Source organism: Aotus nancymaae, unplaced genomic scaffold (genome assembly GCF_030222135.1).
Source record: "Aotus nancymaae isolate 86718 unplaced genomic scaffold, 86718_ANA_hifiasm-v0.15.2.pri h1tg000033l, whole genome shotgun sequence".
Classification (NCBI taxonomy): domain Eukaryota; kingdom Metazoa; phylum Chordata; class Mammalia; order Primates; family Aotidae; genus Aotus; species Aotus nancymaae.
Window position 1 is genome coordinate 62,254,991 of NW_026988447.1, and position 23,185 is coordinate 62,278,175.

General features: G+C 36.0%; 1 protein-coding gene across 4 annotated transcripts in view; it reads left to right on the forward strand.

The window, feature by feature from the left end:
* Positions 1-21,892, forward strand: part of UBE2D3 (ubiquitin conjugating enzyme E2 D3) — a 31,159-nt gene extending 9,267 nt beyond the window's left edge. For 3 of the 4 annotated variants that reach the window (XM_012436472.3, XM_012436473.3, XM_012436471.3), the window contains exons 3-9: positions 8,543-8,606; positions 8,699-8,730; positions 15,552-15,629; positions 16,623-16,728; positions 18,380-18,473; positions 18,899-18,948; positions 20,406-21,892. In XM_012436472.3, coding sequence (XP_012291895.1) covers positions 8,543-8,606; positions 8,699-8,730; positions 15,552-15,629; positions 16,623-16,728; positions 18,380-18,473; positions 18,899-18,947 — 423 coding nt within the window. In that variant the 3' untranslated portion in view covers position 18,948; positions 20,406-21,892. The remainder of the gene's footprint in view (positions 1-8,542; positions 8,607-8,698; positions 8,731-15,551; positions 15,630-16,622; positions 16,729-18,379; positions 18,474-18,898; positions 18,949-20,405) is intronic. The other variant, XM_012436477.3, reaches the window with a different exon arrangement.
* The last annotated feature ends 1,293 nt before the right edge of the window (positions 21,893-23,185 follow it).

The window sequence follows — 23,185 nt, forward strand, 5'->3', positions numbered from 1 at the left end:
ACTGCTTAAATCATGTACTTCCAAATGAGAATACTCACCAGTGGTTTAAGCTGTACCTGTTGGTTGCTTTTTAGAGTTTTTTTTTTTTTTTGTTTTGTTTTTTTTTGTGAAAATATCCCCTGAATCCTGCCCTGTTTTCTACCGTGGTGCCCACCAGGCCTTCAGGAAATAGACATTTCAGTTGTGTAAAGTCTGTTGCTGTCACATTTCTTTGTAGTGTTTTAACCTGATGAGGCAAACTAGACCATGTGGGAGCTTTGAGAGGATCTCATTTACCTAGCTTAGAAAGAAGATGGAGTCTGCTTGACTTCTTTTCCTGTAAGTTTTTTAGGGCTTTTAAAGACAAATATTTTTTCCAATGAGAGAAGGGCTGGATTCTCACACTAGCCAGGTGTCCAGAAAGTTTGAAGAGAAGCAGCTCAGGGGAAGTTGATACTAAAAGGAGAAAGTTTCCCAAAAAGAGCACTTTGTGGGAAAGCCATGTCCAACCTTTTGTTCTTTGTATAGCTAGTACAGTTTCTTAGTGTTGTACCCTGATCCTATGTGCTTGATCCATCTTAGTGTCCCTTCAACGTGAGTGGAGCCTTGAGCAATTCCTAAAGTATGTCAGTGTCCCCAACCAGCCATTTTCCTGTTTCAGTGGTCTTAATAGTTCCGTAATGGTGTTCCCCTTAGCTGAAGGGTAGTCAGCACATTACAGAAAAATTTTACAGGTCCTGTGTAAGAACTGTTCTTTCTGTTTCTTGGCACTGTTTCTCATTCTCTAGATTACTAGGAAGCAATAAGCTGAAAATTTCAATTCTATAATTTTGTACATTGTTTTTGTCCCTGAAGCCTGTGAAACTTTAGGCTCTAAAATCATTTTGTTAAGTGACTATCGTAGACAAAATTACTTTTAAGAATACCGAGTATGTGCGTCATTGGAAATTGATTCCCAGTCCAGTAAATTTGTCTTGCTGTGGGATAGAATCATTTTCTCAGTTGGCTTTTATTTAAAGGCCATGTAACTTGAAAAATAGACAGTACTGGGTTCACACTACATGTAATGAGATACAGATTAACAGTGGATGCTTACGGGGAAACAAATTCTAAGGAAAACATTAGTTTTCCATATCGTGCTCATTCTTGAGCATCGAGTGATAGATAGTTGGTTTGGTGCAGTTGAGATTTTTTCCTCAATTTGCCAAGTATTAAATTATCTTTGCAAGGACACCTTATTGAGAAATAAACCTTTTTTAAACTTACCCCAGTCCTAATTTTTAAGTTGTTTAGTAGGTACGCTACTTAGTTCACCTAAAGTTGAACGTGTTCTATGCTTGAATGTAATCATTTCTTTCCCCTCTCTTAAGGGACTCAACTGTAAAACAGAGATGAGCTCTATTTTCGTAAAGTGGTTAAAAGAGTGCAATTAAACACTTTTCGGTGTACAGCTGCTAGTATATTTAAAAATTCAAATCTCATTTGTCTTATTTCTGTTTAGAAACCGATCAATGGCTTCCCATTGCCTTTGGAATAGTCTGACTAAATTCAAGGACTGATTTAAAAGATCAAGCTGCCTTTCTAGCTACATCTGCCACTCCTACTGTACTCTGTCTGATATATCAAACTCTGCAGTATTTGTTCTGGCAAATTTTTATAGCCTGTGTTCTTTAACACTCCTACCTTTGAGTTTCTCAACTTAGAATGCTTCTCTTACTCCTATTTCTTGGTAAAAATGTCTGCTTTTTGCATTAGGACCCAGCTCAAATGTCACTCTTCTAAACCCAGGAAAAGTTAGTGGTTGGTTTCTCAGGATTCACAGAGCATTTGAATCCCTTTATTTTAAGCATGTAGCTTGTTGAAGTATAATTTTTGTTTCGTTTTGTGCCTGCTTTCTGTTAGCTCAGTCTGAGGAGGCATTTCTATCTTAATTATTTTGGTGTTTTTATACCTAACGTGCGTGGCACCAAAAAGGCAGTGTTCATAGGAGTAAATAAATGTTTTGAAGGTGAAATTTTAATAACATTACACTTTCATTTTAGAAATGGATTTAAATTAACCTCCAGTGTGAAAGTTAACCTTGTTATTCCTGATTCAATTTTGAGACATTGCTTCATTTAGATTTCTTACATGTTCTTTAGCAAAACTCAAAAACTAAATTGTGTTTTAGTGAAATAAAATCTACATAATTGATATTCAGAATTGGTCTCTCCCTATTGTATATATATTTTTTAACTCCTCAGTATAACCCAGATTAAATAAGGGATTTATTAGAAGGAAACTGGGATAGTTAACAATGAAAGGAATAGGTATAGGAACCAGAGCGAGCTACAACCTTAGGAACCAAAATTGCACATCTGTATGACAGGTCAGCTCTTTGTTATTGCTGCTGTGGAATGTGGTCTCTTTAGCTTTTGACTTCACTGTGTAAGTCCATGACACATGCCTGTTAACAGCTGTGGGACACATTCTTACAGCTACTGATTATAGAAGGAAGAATATCCCTTTGATTTGTAAAATCTTGGGTTGGGATATAGACAATGGACTAATAGTTGGGTCCCAGCTGAGGGAGCAAAATTCTGTGGTTAGCCATGTCCAAATAATTGGTTAATGATGGCTGACCCAGGACTACAGTCATATGATTTGGAGTAAGGGAAAAGGAATTCATGAGTAAGGTAGTTTATTGAGTAGACAAAAATGTTTGCTAGCTACAAAGAGCATCCACTATGAATTACTCTTTTATCAAATTTTTTTTCCTGCTAAGATACTGCCTTGCTCATTCTTTGGGCACATAGTGTTGCAGAGATTATTTGATGGCTCATAGGTAAGTGCTGGTACATGGTTTTATTACTATTGGGTACTACGTAGCACTTTAGTACTATTAGATACTAGTTAAAGGGCAAGAAAGAAAATGATGAAATAAGAACAGCATTTTTATCTTTAAGAAAGACCTTTTGATTGTTAAAATACTTAGGTTATTTTTCTGTATTGAATTTAAAGTAGGTAAGTTGTTTGGCCTGATTTTATGTCTTTGATTATTACTAAAGAGATGTCTTGGTCGTGGAGAACTTGGAAAATAAGGCATTTGGAAATGATATGAGAATAACAAGAACCTGAAATTATGAGAGTGAAGACCCGAAATTCAGTGTTAACTAGCTGAAATTATACCTTCACTCTAAAAGGAAGATGATGCTACCATTTAAAGGCTTAGTGACTGACAAATGTCAGTGTGCAGAAAAACTCATTCTATAAGAAATACTTTCTTAGATTCTTTGTAATTAGAATGTGTAACATTCAAATAGTATGGTGATTATATTCTAGGTCAACTTTATAGTTTTCTGACCTTTAGTTTTATTTATGATGAAATAGTCCAACATTACTGGGTATTTTGTTTAGAGCAACCGTGTATTTTAAAATTAAAATATTTTATCTTAATATTTATGCTGGCCAGGTGCGGTGGCTTACACCGGTAATCCCAGCACTTTGAGAGGCCAAGGTGGGTGAATAACCTGAGGTCAGGAGTTTAAGACCAGCGTGGCCAACATGGTGAAACCCCATCTCTACTAAAAATACAAAAAATTAACTGGACAGGTGGTGCACACCTGTAGTTCCAGTTAGGAGAATCGCTTGAACCTAGGAGGCAGAGGTTGCAGTGAGCCGAGGTAGCACCATTGCACTCCACCCTGGGTCACAAATGAAACTCCATCTCAAACAACATTTTAACATGTATTGAATTCAAAATCTAGTATGTTTTTTGTGGTAATTGCAAATAAATAAATGCAAAACTTGGATGGTGTTGTCACTTTTTAAACTCTCATTTTAGTATTAGATATATTCAAATGCTTATCAGACATTTTTAGACAACTAAACATCAGGATTTATCACATAGGTTCAAGATTTAAATAAACTAGGGGCTCTATTATGTGGCCCATGTTTGGAGCAGTTTTGCTTTTGTTCAATAACAGATGAATTAAGAGACTTGCCTAGGAATCTTGGTTCAGGATGTGTGGTCTGCTTCTTAAGTACCTAATACTAGTACATTATGTGCCAGGTAGTGATTCCTATTTCAGAGATGAGAAGAGAACCCTGAGAAAAAGTAGACCTGAATAAAATTAAGACTGCAGGCCGGGTGTGGTGGCTCACACCTGTACTCCTAGCACTTTGGGAGGCAGAGGCAGGCAGATCACTTGAGGTCAAGAGTTAAAGATCTGCCTGGCCAACATGGTAAAACCTGGTCTCTACTAAAAATACAAAAAAAAAAAAAAAGCCAAGCGTGTTGCCATGCATCTGTAATCCCAGCTACTGAGGCAGAAGAGTCATTTGAACCTGGGAGGTGGAGGTTGCAGTGAACTGAGATGCCCTCCAGCCTGGATGACAGAGCGATAGTCAATCTCAAAAAAAAAAAAAAAAAGTCATTTTCTTAACAGTGGATAATTTAAGACCCCCCCTCCAAAAAGCATCTTTGAAATACTGATTTGGTTCAGTTAATGTTTTCTGTTAAGATTTTTTGAAATCCAAAAGCCACATAGTTCCTTTTACAGATTGTTGAAATGTGATACAGATTTCAGTAATTCCCACTGATCAGGATCAAAAGTATTTCGAATGAATTTTCTCCCATTTTTGCATATGTTGAACACATGAGGGTGTATCTATATAGACAAGCATATAAAGGTGTGATATACAATCTTAAGATTGTGAATCTTGGAATCTCTGGCAACCTTGTAAGCAGTTGTGATGAGTTTCAAGAGTGAATTGGCACAGTGTATCAGGACAGTTTTCCTTGTCTACTCTATTGACATATGTATTTTGTTTGTTTGTTTCATGGTGTTAATCTAGAGTGACTATTCCTGAACAACTGGCCATTTTCTGAAGTGCATTTTGAACGTAAGAGGCAAATATTTGCTGTAGTTATTCTTTCTGCAGTGTTGTTTATTGTAACAAAGCCTTTCTTCAGGTTATTATAAGTTTTCAGGTTACTAGCCAAGGTTCCCTTTCCTAGCATTAAATTCGTCTAGGATTCACGCCTAGGACCTTCTGTTATCGGAATGCCCTCACCAAGGTTAATGGCTATAAACATCATCTGTTTAATAAAGATATTTAGTATTTGTTCCCAGCCTGTTCTCAACGTGTATATATATACTTTCCTAATTGAGTCTTGGAGTGTTTAAATGGTATCTCTGTATCTGCCCACAAGCTTCACTTACAAGTTGACCATTTTGCTTGATGCTGATCTCATGATTTGCTCAGGCCAACAATCTTAGCATCATCTTTTCTTCCCACATGGAGTCAATCAGCAAAATTCATTGTTGAATTTTACAGTTTTAAAATATATATATATTTATTGATCAACAATTTGCTGTACATAGTGGTGCATACCTGCAACCCCAGCTACTGAGGAGGCTGAGGCAGGAGGATCCTTTGAGCCCAGGAGTTCTAGGCTATAGTGCCTTATGATTGCGACTGTGACTGTGCCTGTGAATAGCCACTGCAGTCCAGCAACATAGTGAGATCCCCATTTCTTTTTTTAAAAGGGGAAGGGGTTGGTGGACCTGTTGACCTGTTAAACAGCTTTAATCAAAACTTAAAAAAAAAACACTATTAGAGCAGTTAAAACTTTGTGTTGATGGGGGATCATCTTAAGATTTTTAAAGGCAGTATAATTATTCTTAATCCATATTGTGTACTCTGGTTCCCTAGCCCTGTTTCTTGATGCTGTTTTGCTAATATCTCTAATAGTCTTATTTTGATTTTGTCAAAAATAGGACTTTTGAGATTAATAAGGTTTAAATTAATAACCCCCATTGGCTCTGGTCTATAATACTATAATTTTATAAATGGCAAAATACCCTATGAGAGCTAAGGTGTTTTATAAGCTTAGAGCAAATCTTGTTAAATGGGACAAAGTCTCAATTCTTTTTTAACAAGACAAAAAACCCTTTATGTCGTAGCTTTTCTTTTTCAATGTTTCTTGAAATTTTAATATTATTCCATGCGGGTACAGAATACAAACTTAGCCAATAAAAATAGGAGCTCCATTGAAAGGGCTGTTCCACAAATTGAAATACTTAAAGCACAGTTGTAGGCTGTGTACTGTTGGGGCATACATTGTTTAATTTGTTTAGTTCCTCAGTTTTGTAGGGAAAGATGTTAGCATTATCTGATTTTCAAGGTATGTGTTCAATGATTCTAATTTTTTAAAATCTTTGAAAACTGGGTTGGTTTTTTTTGGGTGGGTGGTTGGTTTTTGGCCCCTCAATTTGTTGAGTGCCTATTTTAAAGATTTCCAGTGGATTTAACAAAATGAACAAAATTTAGAGGACTCATTTATTTCCCCCCACCAAGTCAGTACCACAGTGGGACTCTTACATAAATTTGTCAGTGTTTATTCCATGTAGTGAATGAAAATATTCATCTGCAACTGGTATAAAATAGACATTAAAGTTTTTACCAGGATAGAGTGCAGTGGCTATCCACCAGCATGATCATTTAGCACATGAAAACCTGAAACACCTGGGCTCAATCCTGCCTCAGCCTACTGAGTAGCTGGGACTACAAGCACACACCACCGTACCTTGCTAAATTGAGATTTTTAACTCTTCTTCCCATTCCCTGCATCCTTCTGAGGGAGCTTATACTGAAAATTCTGCATTTTCTGTCCTTGACTTTTGCACAGGAAGGCAAAAAGATGACAGTTAAGGAAGGAAAGTGCATGTACCCACTTTGGAAATCTGTTTCCATTTCTTGATTCCGGTAGTTATAGGAAGTAAGTTGTTCTAGTAGACTAAATAAAAGAGAAGATAAATGTTTTGGAGTTACACACGGATATATTGATGTTGTGGTACATAGTTGCTATTGGCCAGATTGTTCTTTATTGTGTCTTGTTTTGTTGTTGTTGTTGTTGTTGTTGTTGTTGTCGGGGGGAGGTGGCGAATGGAGTCTCCCTATGTTATCCAAGCTGAACTTGAATTCCTGGGCTCAAGCTATCCTCTCACCTTTGCTTCTCTATTTGGGCATCCTTTCTTCTGCTTTCTAGTATTTGGTGTTTTGTATATGAATACATTAAGCTTTTCTGTTTTTTTGTGTTTTTGAGACAGTGTCTTACTCTGTCCCCCAGGCCGGAGTGCAGTGGTATGATCTGCAGCCTCCGTCTCCCAGGTTCAAGCGATTTTCCTGCCTCAGTCTTCCAAGTAGCTGGGATTACAGGCATGCACCACCATGCTCAGCTAATTTTTGTGTTGTTAGTAGAGATGGGGTTTTACCATGTTGGCCAGGCTGGTATCAAACTCCTGACCTCAGGTGATCTGTCTTCCATGCCCTCCCAAAGTGCTGGGATTACCAGCATGAGCCACTGCGCCCAGCCTAGCTTTTTTGGTCTTGTATTGTTTTTTGTTTGTTTGTTTGAGGCAGGTTTTGTTTGTTTGTCTCAGACAGCTCTTTTGCCCAGCCTGGAGTGCAGTAGCACCATCAAAGCTCACTGCAGCCTTGACCTCTTGGGCTCAAGTGATCCTTCCACCTCAGTCTTCCGAGTAGCTGGGACCCCAGGCATGCCACCACCATGCCTAGCTAACATTTTTGAAGAGTCAGGGGTCCCCTGTGTTGTTCAGGCTGGTCTCAGTCAAACTGGGCTCAAGGAACCCTTCTGTCTTTGCCTCCCAAAGTGTTAGGATTACAAGCATGAGCCACTGTACCTAGTGGTCTTCTGCTGTTCAAATGGAATCCTAAACCTTACCCTTCATTATTATTTTCATGTTTATATGAGAAAGGGGGTAAAGAAGATACAGTAGTCCCTAGACTTAAGGAGTGGCCCTTACTGACTTGTGCCGTAGACTGAACTTAAGAGAAACTGTTAGTTTGAAAATGTTGAAGGCAGTAAGTGTTACTGTTATGCACAAGTCATGGAACAGTGAACTACATACTTGTTAGAAATAAATCGTTCATATGGAATTGTGTGGACTATATGTTAAGAGCAAACATCTTTCTACTTACAGAAGTGTGCTCTTCAAGGTCAGAATTTCAAGAAGAGTTAAAAATGGATCTTGAGTAAAAAAAAAAAAAAAAAGTTGAGAGAATAAGGAGATTAGAAAACAAAAGCCCCATGAGAGTTTTCTATTGGTTTTCAGGTGGAAAATGGAGTTAGTGGATTGGGGAGGAAGGATAGTTCAGGAAGAGCAAAGGATTTAAGACAATTGAGGGCCTCCAAAAGTAGTCTTGGAAGTTCAACAAATAACATAAATATTGAGCTCTCCCTGGTCTAAGCTTTTAAACTATGAGAATATCTAATTATAGCTATTTCAGTTTGTAAGAGATCAGCTTTTTGTTTATGTAATAAATTTTTTTGTATCAATGTGTATGCGTATATATTTTTATGAACTCTTGCTAAGATAATTGTCTCAGCATATGTCCAGGCATGTTTTCTCTCTCCTAATGGAATATATTATTTGTGTGAATTGTGATGGCGTGTTCCTTAAAAAATAGTGTGAAAGTAACTGAAAGCAGTGGACTCCCTTGTGTTTTCTTAAATTAAGCTTAATGTGACTCACCCATTTTCTGTCTTGGTGTATAGGAACTTAGTGATTTGGCCCGTGACCCTCCAGCACAATGTTCTGCAGGTCCAGTTGGGGATGATAGTAAGTAACTTTCAAGTTGATTTTTATGCTTAATTTTTTTAAAGCCTGTGCATTTTTACATAATAACCAAGAGGTTTTTTTTTTCCCCCTAGTGTTTCATTGGCAAGCCACAATTATGGGACCTGTAAGTATTAAGATTTTTAAATTTAGTTTTAAGTGAAAATCCAGCATTGATTTGGTTGTAATTTTTAGCTTGGTCTGTAGGTTTATTTTATCATGTAGTTAATTCTATTTTGGATATTCCATAGTTGTACTGCATTTGAAAGAAACAATATAACGAGTTAGTCATCTGTTATGTGTACTTTGTGTCTATCTCTGTGTTCATGTTCTAAAGTATAGCATTTCTGACCTACCAAACATCTGTCTACCTCAGTTCATTTTCTCTTCCTAGCACTGTGTAAAGCATTGTCGTGGAACTTCCTGTTACTTACAGAGACAGTTAAAGTTACTGGCTCTGATACTGCCATGAGTTGTGTTACTCAGAGATCTTATCTTTTTGCTGTAGCTGCCAATAATCTAGCTTAATTGTATTTTGATATTTGATTCTATATAGAACTTTAGTTTTATGCAAATTTTGAATATATTTAGGGAGAAAGTGATATTTTGAATATAGCAAAATTCCTTTCTATCCTGGGTAGATAAGAAACTATATGCTGGATAATTGAATATTCAGAATTATGGATACCATCTAAGAATTTCAGAGAATTAGAGCGCACTAAAACATCCTGGGGTAAGACTGTATCTTACACAAATACTTAACATTTTTTTTTAACTTGGTAAGGTGTTTAAGGATTTCTTTTCTAAGTTACATGTTTATTTTACTGAAAACTTTCTCCCTATTTGGTGGTTTTTTTTTTATTTGGTGGTTTTATAAGCAACATAGAGAGCAATAATGTAGTAGTTGAGACAGTGGTTAGTAAGTATAATTCTAAAGAAAAAAATGCTCTTAAGAGTTAGTAGATGGGTTGAATCAACAAGTATTTATTCAGTAATTTTGATTCTAACTTCAGTCATTTTTCTGTCTCAAATGTGACTACATACTGTGTGCCAGGTAATAAGGATACGAGTGAATATAATAGACATCCCTGTCAATCTTACAGTGGACTTACACTTTGCTAGAGTAGACAAATACTTAAAACAAGTGCTAAAGTGTGATAAGATGGAAAATAAGTAATAGGTGAATGAAGTGATGAGTAGGAGTAATGGGAAATCCTAACAGGGATGATTAATTTAGAGTGATTGAATTGTTAGTGTCCTAAAAGTAGGGAAACTCAATCAAAGTAAGTCATGGCTAGGGGGCAAATACTAAGTTTTAATACTTTGAATATCCTGGATCATTTTAATAAACTACAAAGCCAGGATTGTGCATTTCATTATCACAATGACTATTTTTACTGTTTTAAATTTTACTTTGTTTTAAAAGTGCTTCCTTTTATCTAATTTGGTAGCAAAATTGTGTAATTTTAATGCACATAAATGTTGAGTTACCCAATTTGCCCCACACAATGTTTTTGAAAGCTGGCAGTCTTCAAATAAAAAACCCTTTTGAGTAGGCCCACATTCCACAAACAGTAGTGGCTTGGGATGGAATAACAGCTGCCTCCCTTTTTTAGATGGGATATGTGTTTACCACAATGCCTGCTAGGTCAATTCCATATTATCTACCTAATGTTTTGTAAGCAGTTGCTTTTGCAGACTTTATAATTTTCCTATTTTGGATTACCAGTTTTCAAAGAATTTGATAAAATGTCTTACCAAATAAAGCTCATCTTTGATTCAGAGGGTACTTGATAGTTTCATTATAAAAATTGTCAAAACTAAGAAAGTACAGAAGGGTTAGTAATTAAGACTTCTAATTGGATAGTGTGCAAAATAAACCAGCTCCTTAAAACTCGTCGGTATTTCTTCTTAATAGATTAGACTTTGTTATTTTGAATAACACATTAGTTTTCCAAAAAGGCAAGGAACATACCTATAGTCAATCAAAGGAAACATGAATGAGGAGTATATGGTGATAATTTTTTAGAGAATCGTGTTGCTTATTCTGACAGATTTTTTAGCACTTAATTTGATTTTATTTTTAGAAAACATTTCCTTTTTTCATTTTTTAAATATATATTTCAGATGACGGCTATTCCTTGCTAAATTTTTTCAGCAACCTTTTAATATAATGACTGGCAGTTTTCTGCTTTTACAAACAGAAGCATGTGGTTTTCAGAACTATTTAAATATTAACCTGATTAACCACAACTGCAGGGTTTTGCTTTGGTAGCAGTACTCACTGAAATGTTTTCAGTTAAAAAGGTTAGTTCTCACTGTTGGTTGGGTAATTTCAAGAAGGAGTCAAAGGTTATAAAAATGTTGCCAAAGTACAGGTATTGTCTTGTACATAAGTAAGCACATAATTTAGGTGTCAGCTTTAAATAGTTAACTCTGTGCTTACTGTGGAGTGTACCAATGAAACAACTTATTTTGTTCTTTTGGCTTCTGAATACATCTTTGTGACAAAGCATCACTGTATAAGATAAATAGCTTAATTTGTGAGTATGGTTACCCTATGTGGCAAGCAGTCGTGACCCAAAACAATCCATAAAGTACAGATTCAGTGGGAGAACAGGACAGTCAACAACATCATTTTTGCTTTGGACTACTACTTAGCTTCCTTAAAGTGATGCCAGTGCCACAGAACTGAAGATTCTTGACTTTCTTAAAAATAGAGCATCTAATTTCTTTTAGTGAGTTGTTAGAAAATCTAGCTCATTAGTTATGCAGCAAAATTGCTTTGTCATGTCCTAGCTTATTGTTTCTGAAGGTAAGCTACTTCTGAAGCACAACTATTGATTAAAAATTAAACCTTCGAAAGAATTGACAGCATTGCTATTTTTTTGTGTGTTTTTTTTTCGGTTGGGGGGGGTTGCATACTAAAGATTAGTTTCCAACAAGAATTGATGCAAGTAGAAGAATTGACTTCCTTACCTATTGCCTCTGACATTTACTTGCTTAAATTTTTTTTAATTGAAAATGGAGTTGACAGAAAAAGGTTGATTTAAAGAACAACACTAACTTCTACCTAATCGATGACAGAGCTGTAGAAGAAAGTACCTGTGAAAATGTGAAAGTATATGTGAAAGTATCTGTGAAAAATGTAACCTTTCGCAGCCTGAGCATAATCAACTAGAAAAACTAGCTGAATTTAAATAATTGGTCCATAGGTACTATTTTATTTGGTCCATAAGGGTTATTCTTACAACTTTTATTTCAAGTGGATTATGTCATTTCCCACATAAGCTAATGATACCTGAAGACTTTTTCCATCTTTACCTTACTCATTAAGGAGCTTTGTAGCCTAATAAAAGAGAAAGCTAAGTAAATGTTAGACATATGGGTGGTTAATGGTAACTGTGTACTTAAAAGAGGTATAAAAGACAGGTAGGGAGCAGATAGGACAAAGGAGGCTATAAGGAAGAATATTTCAAGTGGGGGAGAGAAGATGTGTTATCCATATAATATTTTACTGCAGTAGAGAGCGTGTTGTATAGAAGAGACAGAAGATGAAACTAGATTGATGGGCACCTAGATCATAAAGCACCATATGTACTTAGGAGTTTGAATTATATCTTTAAAACTATGGTAGATTTCAAGCAGGGGAGTAACATTTTTAGAAGACCATTTTATCATTAAGATGAAGGGATAATCCATCAGTAAGCTGTTGCCATAATCTAAGTAGAAATATCAGTGGGAATTGAATATATGCCCTAGAATGAGTAACTGCACAAGAGATATATTTTGCAACTCATATTTTTCTGGGGCAGCAGTTAGAAGTAGAAAATCAACTTATAAGAATACCAACATTTTTAGCTGGGCATAGTGGCACATGCCTGTAATCCCATCTACTTTGGAGGCTGAGGCATAAGAATCGCTTGAACCTGGGAGCTGGAGGTTGCAGAGAGCAGAGATAACACCACTGCACTCCAGCCTGGCTGACAGCAACACTTAAAAAATAAACATAAAGAATACCCATCCTGGTCAACATGGTGAAACCCTGTCTCTACTAAAAACACAAAATTTAGCTGGGTGTGGTGGCACACGCCTGTAGTCCCAGCTACTGGGGAGCCTGAGGCAGGGGAATCGCTTGAACCCAGGAGGTGGAGGTTGCTATGAGCCGAGATCGTGCCATTGCACTCCAGCCTGGCGACAGAGCGAGAGACTGTCTCAAAAAAAAAATACCAATGTTTTATAGTTGCCACAGAAGAGCTGAGGCACTATGAGGAAGCAGCTTGCACTGATGAGACCAAAACAGGGATAGAAGGTTTCCTAAGCAGATATCTAATATAATTTCTGTACTTGTAAGATTCCAGTTGACCTGCTGCCTTATTCTTGGGGGTTTTGTTTCTCTTTCGTGTAGTTAGCTGCTGATTTGTAGTAGAAGTTAAATATCATAGGGTCTCAATTTTGTATATGGCCTAGTTTTGTTATCTCTGAACCTTGTAGTTCTTCCTCTTTGGTATGGCAGCATTTTGGTATTAAATTGCAACATTGAAATATTTTGCCTTCTTTTTAAAGTTCTTTTTTTGAACAAACGAAACGAAATGTGGCTTTGCCTAAATCACATCAGCGGATTGCCTTTATTCAGAAGCAGTCAGACAGCATTTGATTTCGTGAAAATGTGAATGAAAGCTTACAAAGAACTTCTGGAATTAGATTATTAAAACTTCAGTGTTTGGGGTGGGGCGTGGTGGCTCATGACTGTAATTTCAACACTTTGGGAGGCCAAGGTGGGCGGATCACTGAGCAGTTTGAGACCAACCTGGGCAACATGGAGAAACCCCGTCTCTACTAAAAAGATAAAAAAATGAGCCGACTGTGGTGGCTCACTCCTGTAGTTCCAACTACTTGGGAGGCTGAGGTGGGAGAATCACCTGATCCCAGGAGGCACAGGTTACAGTGAGCGAATATTGTGCCACTGCATTCCAGCCTGGGTGACAGAGCAAGACTGAAGAAAAAAAAAAAAAAGCAATGTTTGGGATAACCCTTAAATTGTTAATTTTACGTAGAAAAAACATACCTTGTATAGTATCTGATCAGGTAAAAGTTACTATAACCGTATTTAACAAAGATGTGTTAATCTGATAAACTCAGGTCACTTAAAATGTTTCTAGTTCCATATTTTGCAGAAAAGATGAAAAGGGGCCAGGTGCAGTGGCTCATGCCTATAATCCCAGCACTTTGCTGGAGGCTGAGGCGGGCATATCACCTGGGATCAGGAGTTTAAGTTCAGCCCACATGGTGAATCCCATCTCTACTAAAAAAAGGAGCCGGGCACTTTGGTACATGCCTGTAATCCAAGCTATCCAGGAGGCTGAGGCAGGAGAATCAGTTGAACCTGGGAGGCAGAGCTTGCAATGAGCCGAGGTTGCGCCACTGCACGCCAGCTTGGGCAACACAGCAAGATGGGATTCTGTCCTTGTCTCCCCACCTGAAAAAAAAATATGAAAAGGAAAGACTTGAGAGCTGGAGAAGAAAGAACTCAAGTTAAATAGTAGCTCTGGTGGAGCGTGGTGGATCATGACGTCAGGAGTTAGAGACCCACCTAGCCAACATAGTGAAACCCTGTCTCTACTAAAAATACAGAAATTAGCTGGGCATGCTGGTCACACCTGTAGTCCAGCTGCTCAGGAGGTTGAGGCAGGAGAGTTGCTTCAACTCAGCAGGTGGAGTTTGCAGTGAACTGAGATCACGCCGCTGCACTCTAGCCTGGGGGACCGCGAGACTGTCTTAAAAATAAATAAATAGTAGCTCTTCCATTTACTAGTTGTATATTTCTTTAAACCTGATTCTTCATTAATAAATTGACCTTTCTTCTTTGAACTCCATGTGTCCCTTGTTCATATTTCATGATACCTGTAACATTTCATTGCAGTTACTTAACATGTCTATCAGAGTGCAAGCTCATCAAGATAAAAAATTGTTCTTTGGATCCCTTACATAAAGTATATAGCAAGGAGTTATATTAATTGAATTGATGTTTGTTTTACAGAAGGGTAGGAATTAGATGAGCTGTGTTAGTATCGGGCCTAGATTTTATGTGCCTGACATCCAGAATGGGCATAGTGAAAGGCTCATGTAGCTGTATATACATACCCTTTCTAATGGAGAGGAATGAGTGTTGGTAATAACCCAGTTCATGTAAATTTTAAAACGTATCTTCAGATTGGTTCTTTGCATATCCTGAGGCAGTTAGACATTCCACATTTCAAATTTAAATTCCTGACTAGGTCAGTATCTTTTGTCATTAAGTGGTCTTCAAAAGACTGTTGTTTGAATCTTGTTTCTGTCATTTACCATTTGTATACTAGACTAAGTTACTTCTTAAAGCCTCATTTATATCATGCATAAAACAGGGGCAATGTGTCTATTTTTTGGTATCGATTAAAATGGAAAACTTAAGCTTTTCCCTGTTGTCTTGAATATAGTTGTGTGTTCGTTACCTGGAATAGCTAACATTTTGGTTGGCCAGTGGGCAGAATGGCCTGCTGTAAACCCATTTGTACACATCTGGCTATTGGAAGAAATAATCTACACATGTAAAAGTTTATTTTCAGAATATTCTGATACATGATTCTGTATGTAGGCTTTATTGCTATGTGTACTTTTTCCTTTGTGAGAATTGAGATCTAGAATACTTGTGTTTCTGGATAACTTTTTAAAAAACATTCTGGTGACTTATGTAAAATTGAATTTAAATTAGGGTTTATTACTGTATAGTAAGTTTTTAGAGTTTTTATTCTATTAATATAGACTAAATTATGGGGTAATTTAGATTCTTTATTACAGTGTAAATAGGTAATTTTGGTTCATTACTAGAGAAATGCTTAGAAACAAATGTTATGGATTATTTAGCAATAATATTTTAAATTTGAGTTAAGCATACTCTTCTTTTTACAGAATGACAGCCCATATCAAGGCGGCGTATTCTTTTTGACAATTCATTTTCCTACAGACTACCCCTTCAAACCACCTAAGGCAAGTATTTCCCCTCAAAATCTGTTAGTATAGATTTATGCTTTATTTCAAAGGAATAGGGCATTCTTGGAAGTTAGGGTTCTGCCTAGGCTAAATATGTATGTTGAATTGAGGCACTGATGTACAGATGCTGACTCTAAACCTTTGGTTTAAGAGCTAGACCTCAATTTGAACTTTGTAAATGGGAATAAAGTTTGCCTTTTCCTTAATGTTGCAAGATTCAGACCATATGGAAGCTTACCCCCATTATTACATAGATTCTGATTATAGGCTTTGTTGTCTTGTAGGCATTAAATGTTCAACTTCAGTTTATATTTGCACATATTGCTACAACTTATGCTTATAGTTTTATATACATAATTTATGAAAACTTAAGAGTTGCTTAGTGCAGTGAGTTGATTGGTTTGTAGATACTAAAAGCATATTATCCTTTACTTTTCAGTCATTAACATAAATTAACCTATATGAGTAACTAGAGAAGGTAATATTCAAAGGACATAAACATGTCACTATAAACAGTCTGTAGTAATGTTACAGGTGCAATGTGATGGTTTCCATTTTTGTGATTCACAAAGTTTGTTTTATGTACAGTGGAAATGCAAACTCATGCATACCTGTGTAACTTAATGAAACTTTAAATGAGATGGTCTACAAATTTTGGTTACATTCAAAATTAGGGCTTTTTAAAATGAACATGTTAAATACCTTTAAATTGCCTTTTGATATTCATGACACAGTAGGACCAAAGTTACCTTGAGAACTTCCTTCATATGAGTAATGAAATTTTTATCCAAAAGTTTAAGTTTCTGTTTTAATAAGAGGGAGCTGGGGGGCAGGGTGGTGGTTGTCAGATTGTAAAAACCAGTTTCTGTGTATTTGGAACTTGTTTGCTAATAGATGACATTTTTAACATTGTGGCTTGATTATTTTACGTTTTGCTTTAAAAGATACTTGTTTTTATTTGAATAAAATACCTAAAAGTTTTTGTTTTAGGTTGCATTTACAACAAGAATTTATCATCCAAATATTAACAGTAATGGCAGCATTTGTCTCGATATTCTAAGATCACAGTGGTCGCCTGCTTTAACAATTTCTAAAGGTAAAAATACTTCCAGTGAAATAATCTTAAGCTGTTCTCATTTTCTAATAGTTTGATTCTTAGATATACTTACCTGAGTATTTTTATTCCAACTTTCTGGTAAGAGATGGGGAAGCAATAAAGTTACTTTTATCATTTGTGTTCTTTTAGTGGTATTGATTAAAGAGACTTTGTGAGAAGAGGTTAAAATTCAAATTGGGGTGGGTAGGCATTATTTGCCTGTTGAGTTACCTTCATCTCATAACAGCAAAATTTATCTTAATAGACTTCTGTATTTTTCAATCTCAAACCACTTGGACATTTAATAAAGACTGAGGTTTCCACTCTAGGAAAATTCCGATTTTGCTTTCCTGGGTTAATTTTTAGACAAATCTTTAGTCATGTGTTATGTAACCATGATAGGTTGTTTCTACCTAATGACAGTCTAAAATCGTATAATCTTGGAAATATCTGTAGATCAATTCTGGTCTCCTACTGTTAATAGGCATCTGTTATGTTGTATCTAACAGGTTGTCCAGTCTCTGCATGAATATCCCAGGTGGAGTTTTTAGACCTTTTTTTCTCCCTCTTGGATGCTTTGTAGTTTCTTTTCAAAACATGCTCTCATACCTAAATACCAGCTTCCAAGTTTTTCTACCACTGCTGGTAATGTACTATAACACTGAAAACTGTTTTTGTAAGGGCAGATTGAATTGGTACTGTTTTGTCATTAAAGTAGCTTGTTTTTGGGCAGCCATACTTTGCTAACTTATTAAACTAGGAGTCAACACTGAAGCTACCTTTTTTCTGTGAGTTACTATATAGCCCGGTCTCCTCCGTTAGGTAATTTTTTATTTGCTCTGCTGCATTTGGCTTTGAAATTAAATTTGCTGTAGTCAACAAATATTTATGTGACGATGTTGTCTTTATACTATTACTTTTTTTTTCAAATCAGTCAGAAACATTTCAAGCATTTACATCTTAACAGCGCCATATGTGGTGACTGGCACATAACAAGCACTCAAAGTGAATGAGATCTGTGTTCCTTAATGTTTGACATCTTATAAATCAGTGTGTTGAACTGGTTAAGGGAAGAACTAGGGCTGATGACTCACTTAGTACTAAAGAGATTTTGGCATTGTGTTTAACCAGTACTCTTGAGAATATGGTTTCTTACTCACAAGTTCAAGGAGATAAAACATTTAGTGGAGCACTTCAGAGTTTTTCTCAGAAAACTCCTGAGACAATGGCAAAGAATGGATTTTTCGTCATGCCTAACAACTATGAATAATATGGCATGAGTGTTAACCTGCATATTCTTGCTAAAGTTCCCTCCCCCTCCCCCCAGAGTACCAAGAAACTCCTTAAGTTCTAATATCATTTATGCCTATTTAAAACATATATTAATATGGCATGAGTTGCCTGTCTTAGAAACTTTATTTTTATAGCTAGTCAGCAGTGAATTTGATGCCACAAACTCCATCTTTAGCTCTTCTTACTTACCAGGAGCTTGTCTTCTGTGAAGCAAAAGCCCTGTAAAACTTTGTCTCATTGAGATTGAGATAAAAAGTAATATAAGTCTTTTGAGGATTGAGGTTGTAATAGCGTTTTAAATACATTTATTTATCTAAACTCCTGAAACTGGGTAACAGATGTTTTTGTTTCCTTGCAGTTCTTTTATCCATTTGTTCACTGCTATGTGATCCAAACCCAGATGACCCCCTAGTGCCAGAGATTGCACGGATCTATAAAACAGACAGAGATAAGTAAGTATGTTAAAAAGTTACATAAAAATGGTTTTACTTAATGAGTTAGGCTTATACTCTGCTTGTGACAATGCCAAGAAGACTTGATATTTAGTAAGATAATAGTTAAAATATGCAGAAAGCTAGCTATTGAAATGTGGTTATTTAAAACTTACTAGGCTTTAGCCAATGTAACAGTGAATGCCCCCCTCCAAAATGTTTTTTTTTGTTTTTCCTAGTGTGTTAAACAGTTTATCACTTTATTCTCAAATTTTGGGGAAGAAAGCAAATTTTTCTTAACCCCAAACATGTTTTTCCAAAAAGTGTTAGTGCTATTGTGAAAATTTGGTCTAAATTTTTCAAATATTTGAATTATGTTTATGTTAAATTTAACCATTATAACTTTCATATGTTATAATTAATGCTAAGTATACTTGTTCAATTAGGTACAATAGGTTAGCAAGAGAGTGGACAGAGAAATACGCTATGTTGTAGGGTAAGAGGATCTGCACTCTACGGTGCGCTTATTCCTGGTACTGCCAGCACTTGAGTGCTGCATGCGTTAAGGCACTGTACTAACTAACAAAAGGTAACAGATGTGGCAGTCTTCTGAAAAATGTACATTTAACTGCTTGATCTCTATTTAACGTGAAAGTGAATACCTGGTAGCCATTATTGCTTGAAAGTATTGCATGGCAAAGCAGTTACATAGCACTAGTAAGAAATGGGAATTTATGTAGTATCTTTTTCTTTCAAACTACCATGGTGTTTAAGTTTTAGCTTGAGACTTTGTACCAATACTATACAGAATGTGGTGATTTAGTTCAAATTTTGCCAGGAGATAGTAATGTAAGGGAAAAACACTTCTAAGCCTAAGCATCTAAACTAAATGTTTATTACTGACAAGCATGCATTAATGTCAGCTGTACTTTGCGGCTCCCTGTATGCTAGCTAGATAAAGCCATTGTTTTAAAGTGCTGGTTTTGTGAGAGAGCATCCTTAGGAGATAACCATGATTGGTAGAAAGAACCTGTATATGTTACAAGTTTAGGGAAGTTGTTGGACCCATATTTGGTTTTTGGTTTGAAATAAAGCTAGTTAATATTTGAACTGTAAATATAAAAGTTCTCCTGTGTCCTTTAATATGTATTCATTTCTTAAGGTTATCACTATTTTTGTTGGGGTAAGTAGTCTATGGCATTAGTATAATCCAAGGGGAAACTGATAGTATTTATCAATGTTAGTAGTCTTCCTAAGTAATAACCTTGTTTGTGTGTTAATTACCTGTTGATCTTTTTCAACAAGACACTCTGGTTGTACTCAACAGGTCTTGATGGGGCTTATTAGCCTCAGTTACCACACTTATTAAAAGTAACTTATTCTGATTAACACAACCACTCACACACCTCTTTTGACAAGTATTGCCGTTTATCATTCTGCCCAATGTCATCTTCCCCTTCTGCCTCTGCCTAAGTCTCAAAGGCGTTTTTTCTTGTAATATCCAGGACCAAGTAATTTCCCAAACTCCAGGATTCAGATAAAATAGTTTTAGTAAAAGTCTGGTTCTGGCTTTGGAAATGTCTGTGGATAGATAGAATTTGTATACTTTTTTAACATATGTCCATAATAAGCTGTAAAAATTTTTTCATGTTAAAAATTAGAGCATTCAGTGGTGATAGAGAGAAAGGGTCTTTTGACTTTTGTTAGCCTCTCAATTTGTAGTGTTGCTTTCTTAGGTTTATTAAAATAACTACTTTCAGAGCATCAGGCTCTCATTTCCCACATTGCTTTGAGTACCAATGCTATTTCTCCCTTGTTGGCTTTTATTCTAATCATAGTCATCAGAGATGACTTCATAATAGGTCTGGAGATGAAAATCTTTCCCTTCCATTTAAAGTATTAGGAATTCTTTCACTTTATTTTAACTTTTAAAAATAACATCTTTATTTACAGGTACAACAGAATATCTCGGGAATGGACTCAGAAGTATGCCATGTGATGCTACCTTAAAGTCAGAATCACCTGCATTATAGCTGGAATAAACTTTAAATTACTGTTCCTTTTTTGATTTTCTTATCCGGCTGCTCCCCTATCAGACCTCATCTTTTTTAATTTTATTTTTTGTTTACCTCCCTCCATTCATTCACATGCTCATCTGAGAAGACTTAAGTTCTTCCAGCTTTGGACAATAACTGCTTTTAGAAACTGTAAAGTAGTTACAAGAGAACAGTTGCCCAAGACTCAGAATTTTTTAAAAAATGGAGCATGTGTATTATGTGGCCAATATCTTCACTCTAACTTGGTTATGAGACTAAAACCATTCCTCACTGCTCTAACATGCTGAAGAAATCATCCTGAGGGGGAGGGAGATGGATGCTCAGTTGTCACATCAAAGGAAACAGCATTATTCTAGCAGCATCCATTCTTGTTTAAGCCTTCCACTGTTAGAGATTTGAGGTTACATGATATACTTTATGCTCATAACTGATGTGGCTGGAGAATTGGTATTGAATTTATAGCATCAGCAGAACAGAAAATGTGATGTATTTTATGCATGTCAATAAAGGAATGACCTGTTCTTGTTCTACAGAGAATGGAAATTGGAAGTCAGACACCCTTTGTATTCCAAAATAGGGTCTCAAACATTTTGTAATTTTCATTTAAATTGTTAGGAGGCTTGGAGCTATTAGTTAATCTATCTTCCAGTACACTGTTTAATATAGCACTGAATAAATGATGCAAGTTGTCAATGGATGAGTGATCAACTAATAGCTCTGCTAGTCATTGATTTATTTTTCTTCAATAAAGTTGCATAAACCAATGAGTTAGCTGCCTGGATTAATCAGTATGGGAAACAATCTTTTGTAAATGCAAAGCTGTTTTTTGTATATACTGTTGGGATTTGCTTCATTGTTTGACATCAAATGATGATGTAAAGTTCAAAAGAGTGAATATTTTGCCATGTTCAGTTAAAGTGCACAGTCTGTTACAGGTTGACACATTGCTTGACCTGATTTATGCAGAATTAATAAGCTATTTGGATAGTGTAGCTTTAATGTGCTGCACATGATACTGGCAGCCCTAGAGTTCATAGGTGGACTTTTGGGACCCAGCAGTTTTGAAATGTGTTTATGGAGTTTAAGAAATTTATTTTCCAGGTGCAGCCCCTATCTAACTGAAATTTCTCTTCACCTTGTACACTTGACAGCTGAAAAAAAACCATATGGGAGTAATAATGGGTCAGAATTTACAAAATAAAGTACTGTTTTGGTGTGGGAGTTGTCATGAGGCTGTGTTGAAGTGACTTATCTATGTGGGATATTGAGTATCCATTGAAATGGATTTGTTCAGCCATTTACATTAATGAGCATTTAAATGCAACAGATATCATTTCAGGTGACTTAACATGAATGAATAAAAGTCAATGCTATTGGATTGTTTTTTGTTTGACAAGTGCCATCTGTGCTACTAATTTAACTTCTGTAGTAACAAGGGCATTACCATTCTTCACCTTTCCTAATTCTGACCCCATAGTTTTACATTTTTCCTGGTTATTTTGATTTGTCCACTGCTTTATTTCGTGAAGTTCTAGCACATCTGTGACTCCTCCACTTCCACATTTTTGCACTGCTTACACTTAACGTGCAATCTTACTCCTTGTCTGCACACAGATGTGGAAAGCTAGAAATAAATGTTAAAAGTTAATTTTTATAAACATTTTAATATGTAGTTTGGACATGATTTATTGACTTAAGGTTCTTCTCTAAACTGGAAGTGAAATGCATGCCTTCTGAAGATGTTCTGGCTCTGTTAATTCTGTAATCATTTCATTGGGAAAAAAAACAGTTACGCAGTTTTTCCAATGAGTGAATTTTTTCATTTTGTCTTTTGCTTAAAATGGCTCCTTCAAGGTAGATGTCATACTGCTTAACTTTTTTGGATTCAAATTATGAATGAGAAATTAGTTAATTCTGCTCCACAAGGTAAGAAAAACTGCTCTTTGGCTCTGTTTTCAAAATTACTTCTGAGATGCATATACTCTCAAAATTAACAGCTTTAGTAGGCATATCACTTCTTGAAAGCCAAACATGAATAAAACACTTCTATGAAACACAGTGGATCCCTCATTGGCTTTCAGATTGACCTTTTTAGCCGTAGACCACCCTTAGGTATTTACAGAGATGACTTCTTTGATTGTCATAACAATTCGTAGATGTGTCCAGTTCTCTGTATCTTTGACTTGATGCTTTATACATCATTTCATTTGTTGCTTCTAAGGGAATAAGCCATAGAGGCTTCTCCAGGTTTAAAAGAACAGTAAAGTACCTGGAAAACCAACATTTTTGAATGTATGGACACTGGACATGAGATCATGTACAATGAAATCTTCAAAAGAATCTAAGAATTTGCCGTTTCCCCCACCCCATCCAGCAATTTGACATTACTAGTGCCATGTGTAGGACTCAACTGAGTATTAGAATCAGTTTTGGCTATGTCTATATTTCCTAAACCTTTTAATGCATAAACCTCTGAGAATTAGGGTCCAGTTGGCCTGTTAATGGTAAATTGACATTTTAAGTGACTCAATGATTTTTTTTTTCCCCACCCCATCCAGCAATTTGACATTACTAGTGCCATGTGTAGGACTCAACTGAGTATTAGGATCAATTTTGGCTATGTCTGTATTTCCTAAATCTTTTAATGCATAACCCTCTAAGAATTAGGGTCCAGTT